At 34.7% G+C, this 7,678-nt stretch overlaps 1 protein-coding gene across 1 annotated transcript; it reads right to left on the reverse strand.

Annotated features, from left to right (window-relative positions):
- Positions 1 to 6,156: 6,156 nt before the first annotated feature.
- On the reverse strand, positions 6,157 to 7,438 carry LOC143537864 (uncharacterized). The gene is made up of 3 exons (XM_077031536.1): positions 7,126 to 7,438; positions 6,962 to 7,044; positions 6,157 to 6,282 (listed from the first exon to the last, which is right to left on the reverse strand). Exons 1-3 carry the CDS (start codon positions 7,436 to 7,438, stop codon positions 6,157 to 6,159), a joined length of 522 nt encoding a protein of 173 aa, XP_076887651.1.
- Between the last annotated feature and the right edge of the window lie 240 nt (positions 7,439 to 7,678).

Raw genomic sequence — 7,678 nt, forward strand, 5'->3', positions numbered from 1 at the left:
CTGAATATATGGAAATCTTGCCGGAAAACTTAGATCTCGGTCACTCCTATTGCTCGTCTGAGTTATCAGCGGGCCTGGAAAATGATAAACATAACTTGGTGCGTGAGAAGTGGCGGCCGGAGGTAGATCTCGCCAGAAAATGGGTTTAGAGTCGTGTGTGTGTGTGAGAGAGAGAGAGAAAGAGAGAGAGAGAGTTAGAGTTAGTTGAATATAGTTGGGTTTATATAATAATCTTCATATTAAACACAAATGAAGCATAAAAAATGCCTCTTTCTTTGTGGTTATCTTTTAGGTAATGTTTGGTATGCATTAATAATATGCAGAATTGAATGAATCATTGTGAAATAATGAAGAAGGGAGTGTTAGTTGGTCAGTAGTTGATGCAAATTTGACTAGTCAAAGCGTTGACTAACGCCTTGTTATGAGGTATAATTGTGTTGTCTAAATGCACATTTAATGGTATTTGTTTATTTGTATAGTATGTGTTTGTATATAATAGAGTTTAGTGTCAGTCTATTTTGGCTATGAATAGACCGATTGTTATAAGCTGTGCTATATTTAAATAGGTGAAAAGCGATCAATTCATAAAATTAGCTTAGCTAATAAGGAAAAAGTTAAATTAGTTTGCTTTAAATATAAAAATACACTTGAATCATTAAGAGTATATTTGACAGAAAGTTTTTAAGAGCTTCTAGCTTTAAATTTTTAAGAAAAAACTCATACTTAATTAAAAGTCTTATTTGGTTCAAAGAGCTGAAACTTTTAGGTTATGAGAAAAAACTTAAAGCTTGAAGTTTCTACTAGTAGTGTTTAGAAAGAGCTACAAGCTTTTAGGTTTTTAATTTACTTAAATAATATTTCAAAATAAATACATTTACTATTATTGTTATTGTTTATGCCAATTTTAGTAATTTTACACATTTATTAAAAGCTGTAACTACTCTGCCAAACATCTAAATATATTTAAAAAACTAAAGCTAACAGCTAACAGTTACAGCTTTCATCCACCAGCTAGCAGCTTGTAGCTACAGCTACCAGCTAGTTTTGCCAAACATACCCTAATTCTATTTTTAATTTATTGTTTTAATTATAACAAGGTTATATTTATAATTATAGTTGGAGTATTTTTTTAATTTGAAATAATAAAAGTGAAGAAAAAATGTTAGTTTCTGCTAAATATTCTTATATCACACTTGTAATTATCTATATATAGTAAAAGAGAAAGTTGGTGTCATAATATTAAAAAAGGTTTTAGATATTTTATATATATAAGGTATTTATAAAAGTATAACAACTAAGTGAATTTGGTTTGTTGGCTTTAGTGATGTTATCTGTTGTTTCATTGATTTGCCCATTTGTCCTTGGCCGATCCTCAACAAAGAAAAAAATTTCTTAGCATTTTTTTTTATTTGTGTCATTATCAACCTGTTTTAGAACATGTTTTGATTAACATAAGTATGAATTTAAAGTATTAATAAAACAGACTATTATAAATCCAACTCTCAAAACGTTAAAGTTTTACCAATAGAATAAATATCGTTTTAGAATATTATATTTGTTTATATGTTACCGACTTGCCTGGCGCAACAAAAGCATGAGGTAATCAAACGTCGTCGCACAACAGTACCAACAATGCTCGAGTTTTACCAACGCCCGGGTTTTACCTAACTTTATTTTAGTTCCGGTGACGTAGTTTAAACGAAATCGACAAAATTCGCGTTGACCCACCGCCGTAAAGCTCGGATTTTTAGCAACGCCCCGGTTTTACACTTTTACCGACTCACCACCACTGCGCGAATATGGGTCGTCTCGCCGCTGCAACGATCGGTTTTTCAAACGTACAGGTTTACCGACCGAATAAACATTGTTTTAAATATGTTAACAAAAAATTATAATATGGTATATGAGTGTCGTTGAGTCATTGCCTCAGCGTCTGGCCCAACTGACGTCACCCCAGTGGCTAGTGGCTGACCTCTATTTTGTTATGTTTTCATTTTGTTTTAGTTCCAATACGATAACGAATGTAGCAATTACCGACTAGATTCGTGTTGACTCGATGTTGTCGTCTGGGAACAACCGACGTCACCTCATTGGCCTACCTCAATTTTAATATTTATTTTTTATTTTCAATTTGTTTTAGTGCCAATACGTAACAAACGTAGCTAATATTGAATAAATTCGCGTTGACTCGCTGTTGCGACACCCGAGTTTCAGCGACCGATTTTACCGTGCAACGCGCTCGTAAATCACTAGTTTAAACTTTAAATACTAAAATTCAAAGTGCAGGTAAATCTAAAACGATGAACATTAAAATTGGCCCAATACCTATTCTTGACTTCCCACAATCCCCATTACACCCCTAACAAAGGCCCACTACTAGTCATAATCCAACAAGCAAGAAAACATTATGAAATTCATTTCATCACAATACACAAACCAGTGTCAAAACCATACCTTGAGACATAACAAAATCTGTGTACAAAAAATTATTTAACTCAATAAGCTTACTCAAATACAACGTATTCGGTATTCCAACATACAACATCCACTTTTTGTCTCTATTATTTTGCTCCTAATCCTCTCAATACCACAATAAATTCCAATCCAAAATCCGGGTTTTCCTACCTCTTCCCTCAAATCTGCCCTATTTAAAAATATTACACACCCTAAATTAAATTTAATGTCACAAACCCTAGATGAAATTGGCTCTCTTCATAAACCTTGTACATTTGCAATAATGAGGCCATATCGACTCGATATAGTCCAAGCACTTATCAACGATCCATTCTTGAATGCGTGTCCATATTCCCTTATAACCTACGTTCCTAAAACTGCTCACGGGTAGCCACAAACGAGCATGTATATTTTCTTTAAGCTTCCCGTTAGTGGCATAATCGTAATAGACATGCAAGTTTTTAAACACTTTTCCAGATTGCTTGAAGCTGTACATGTAGAGTGAACACAGCCCTTGAACAATCTTGATGTACAGAGCAACAAGCGGGGGAGTATAAGAATACTATACTAGGTGTAGAGTGGATGTTCATACCACTTTAAAGCCGACAATGCACCCCATTATGAGGCTCGGGGAAGCATGCCAAAACCTAAACCGTTTTCTCAATGTTACCTGTCTAATTAATATCCTGACAAAAATAAAAAGGTGCCAACAACCTACTTTTCTTGACGAAGTAAAACAACATGATGAAAGGGTGAAAATTTGAGCAATTTTTGTGTATCCAACCTATGAGGCGGTGCTGAATTTATATTTAAGTATTTTTTTTTTCCTTTAGAAGCACGAAACATTACCAAATAAAGGACTTCACTCACCGGTGGTTACATCTATCGGTGATATGTGGGTAAAGGCAATTACCGGAAGTTATCGATGTGTCGGGGCATTGATAAGGAAAAATCTGACTGGGGAAAATTCCGAAGTAATCAGTGTGCCAAGACTAGGCTTCGCCTTACACTTTTGACATCACCTACCATTTATTGATGTTTCACATCTTTCTATAAAAATACTAATAAATTAGTTACTTTAGTATATATATTATATTTATCATTAAGTTAATAAATATATTGACTCAACAAAACTCCCCTGGTATATATTATGAAGAAAATATAATGATCTTGCTGAAGTTGCCCACAAAATAGGACCGTCCTTTGCTTTGCTATTTTACGCTCTTTCACACGCATCCTAAAAGGTCATGGTACCGACACCCCTTTATTGAGTCCCATCGTTCGTAGACAATTTGTCCTAGTTGGGATTCCACCGATAATGCCCTTGCACATAAGTAAATATATGGTCAACGTTATTGATAGGAAAAACAATTATGCACATAAACTAACAACAATTTGTTATTTACCTGTGGAAAAATGATGGGACTATTTTTTGGGGATGCGAATGAACGAACTTTTTTTTTGTGTGTATGTGTTGTTAGATTCTGAGGAAAACACCAAATTACCTTAAAGGCAGCTCTTCAGTACGTATAACATGCTAGATGACTAAACTATAAACCCTAATTTTCGTTTTAGGTTGGTTTAATAACATAAGTTCACACTTGTAGTTTAACCTATCTAATAACAAAATTTTGTCATTTTACCTATTTAGTTAGTTGAAAATAATAAACTAAATGTATTATTGCTTGAGTATATTTTTATTTTTGATATAATAGTTTGTTTTTGTCTTCTATTACTTGTTAGATTATGTTTTCTTCTAAAGGGCCCAAGATTTCTTGAGTTGTCAAAGTATTACAAGTTGGTATACATATATCTCAACAGTTACTCTCTATAATTAAAAGAATGTACGTTATCCATTTTAGGCTTTCAAGTGAACATAGTCCACATCTTTTGTGAATCATGAGCCTGTAGCCCAACAGCAACCAATAGGCCCGCCTGTGTGTCAAATACTCACATGTGCGGTTGGCATTCTGGTCTAATGGTATGGAAGCAGGGCCGGCTCTGAGAAGACGAAAAATTTTTTGGGCTAAAGGCGAAAAATTTTTTTGAGTCTTAGGTGAAAGGAACATTTTATTGGGATGTCGGGCCTATGGCCGTCGACTACCCTGGCTACCCTCATGGCCGGCTCTATATGGAAGCGACAGTTAAAGTTTAGGATCTTTAAGGTCACAGGTTCGAAATCTTACTCAAAGGGGTTTTCCCATAGTGATAAATTTTCTCGCTAACGGTATTCTTAAGTGAAAGCGTCAAAATCAGCATCACGGCTAACATCATGTCTCCAATAAAGCTCATTCGGGTATTGGGGGTACTTCCACAAGGGCGGACCCACATAGGTCCGATCGGGTTCCCGTAGCATCAAAATTACTTAGAGGCGGTATTAAATTTTGTAAGGACCCCGTAAAAATTAATACTTGGAATCCATACTATTAAAGGCTGAATTGATCAAGTGGAAAGTCTCTTGTTTTTCCTTTGAGAGGTTGTATGTTCAAGCCTCACTATACTCTGTTTTAGGATCTTTAAGGTCACAGGTTCGAAATCTTACTCAAAGGGGTTTTCCCATAGTGATAAATTTTCTCGCTAACGGTATTCTTAAGTGAAAGCGTCAAAATCAGCATCACGGCTAACATCATGTCTCCAATAAAGCTCATTCGGGTATTGGGGGTACTTCCACAAGGGCGGACCCACATAGGTCCGATCGGGTTCCCGTAGCATCAAAATTACTTAGAGGCGGTATTAAATTTTGTAAGGACCCCGTAAAAATTAATACTTGGAACCCATACTATTAAAGGCTGAATTGATCAAGTGGAAAGTCTCTTGTTTTTCCTTTGAGAGGTTGTATGTTCAAGCCTCACTATACTCTGTTTTTGTTGTTGTTTTCATGTCCAAGTCAATATTAGTTATTTAGTTAGGGTATTTGTATTTTTCGTTAGTTTCTGCCATATTGCCATTATCACCATGCAACATATATAATAATATGGGTTTTGCATATTCTTTTATTATGTATCTTGTGTATGTATATTATAACTAATTGTTTATTTGTGTTAGAGTTAGTTTTTCATATTTTGGTCATGTATGTATGACCATATATATAGCTTACGTTTATGTTTTTCAGGTATGAATAAAAATGAATTAAAAATCTTTCTTCTATCTAGTTTCTAATCTAGATTCTTTCTACTTACTCGTTTCCAGTGACACCATATTTTCGTGTTTTATTATGTTCCTCACCTCGACCAGATCAGAATAATGACCAACACAAAAATTTGGTAAACCGAAAATTTTGGACCCCATTGGCAAAAAATATTTGGTCCGCCACTACTTCAAAACGATGTTAAAGAAAAAAATATAATCATGTGTTTTATAAAATTAATGGGAATTTATGGCATTTTGAATCATGCACCACTGAGTACAACTTCTATAAACCTACATTTTATGTTTTTAGTAGATTATGCGTATTCAAAACTCTGCAGGTAAGATCGTTTTAGTTACATGGTGTTCAATCAATGTTTTAGTGTTTATAAAAAAGTGGTGTAGTTAAAAGTCTCTTCAAAACTCTCCAACAATCATTACTCATTTATTATTTTTTCTAGTTTGCATTTGTAATTATTTGAATAAAATTTAAACATATAATATTTCATTAAATATATAAAAATTATATTACAATTAAAAAACTACTTGTCTTCGTTTTCATCGTCGCCCTCGTCTTCATATATTGTCACCCTCATCTTCGTCTTCATTCTTGCCCTCATCTTCATTTTCATTGTCGTCCTTGTCTTCATCTTCGTCATTGCTCTCGTCTTTGTCTTCATTTTCACATTTTCCTGGAATGTGCTTAAACATCCAAACATGTTGCACCAAATCCGACATAAAAGCGCTATGTATTTCTTTTGAACGCAAGAAACACATGTTTTCTAGTCTGCTCCATTGTTGCTAGAGTTCGTGGCGGACCATCGTCCAGTATATAAGTTGGACATATTGTTCTTCCATCGTCTTCGATAATCATGTTATGAAACACGTATAAATAGCACTTTTCATTTTTCCAACAACTATACACAAGGATTTTTTACGAAATGTCAATGTTGTTGAAATATCCTAAAACACCTCTCTACATCCTTTCGCGAACGCTCTTGAACTTTCTTAATATATTGAATTTTTTTCATTGATCAGGTCTTTTAACGTTTTCACGATAATCGAATACTCCGAATATCACCCTTATAGTAATCGTGTGGGTACTAGTTATCATTAGCCCAAAACGAAGTGATTGGTATGATATTGGAGATGTAACTCTCCACCATAGGCGACTGTTCCAAAACATTTATGTCATTGTTGGACCCGGGGACACCAAAGAACGCCGAGCAAATCCAAAGGCCGTATGAAGCAATCATTTGAGGACAAACCATTGGCCTTTCTGGTAACCACGTGTGTCTTAACCTCGCGACATGGTTGGGCCATTAGTCCAATCCTAGTGCATACAATTTATATACCCGATCATGTCGGGTAAACCATGCACCCTTTGATGCGGCTCGTAAATCCATTGTAAGTCGTTCCAATCGGGCGTTCTTAGATATTGTGGAACATATAGCTTTATTATTCCTATATAAAATAATTAATTAAAAACAATTTAAGAAAAACATAACTTTTAAAAAAATTTAAAATATAACGAAGCAGTAATACTCCAAGGTGTCTCAAGTTGTTTCTCAGCCATATTTAGGTACTCGTTGTTGAAGTCGTTCTTATTTCCATAGGCGAGCACGTGTACCGTTGAAGTACACTTTTGACTAGTGGTGAATCCTATCGTCCATCGACCATTCGATTTTTTCTTAAAGTCTTCAATCCCGTGCTCCAAATCTTCAGTAATGCGAAAAAAAAAACTTTTACACATCCAAAAGCGATACCTAAAATCCTTTGGGCTCTTGTATTTTAGAAAGTCGTTGAAGTAATCACCCAAACAGTCCCATTCAAGCGCCTCTTCCTTTACCGTCGTCATCAGCCGATTGGTCGATACAAAAAAATAGTTGTATATAGAAGTGGGAGAATTCATACTGAGTTTTTGTAGAGAATTGATTGTATATATATTTTGGGAAGATAATTTTATACAGGTGTGGATTTTTATTGAGGAGTGAATGAAATATATAGGAAAACAAATAGATTTTTTCAATGATGTAGCCGTTAGTGACGGCTTGTTTGACTAAACAACCACCTTCTCCAATGTTGTGTACACGATGTT

This window comes from Bidens hawaiensis, unplaced genomic scaffold (assembly GCF_021521415.1).
Source record: "Bidens hawaiensis isolate Kalapana, Puna unplaced genomic scaffold, B.hawaiensis_p1.1 tig00011411_1, whole genome shotgun sequence".
In the NCBI taxonomy this organism is placed as follows: domain Eukaryota; kingdom Viridiplantae; phylum Streptophyta; class Magnoliopsida; order Asterales; family Asteraceae; genus Bidens; species Bidens hawaiensis.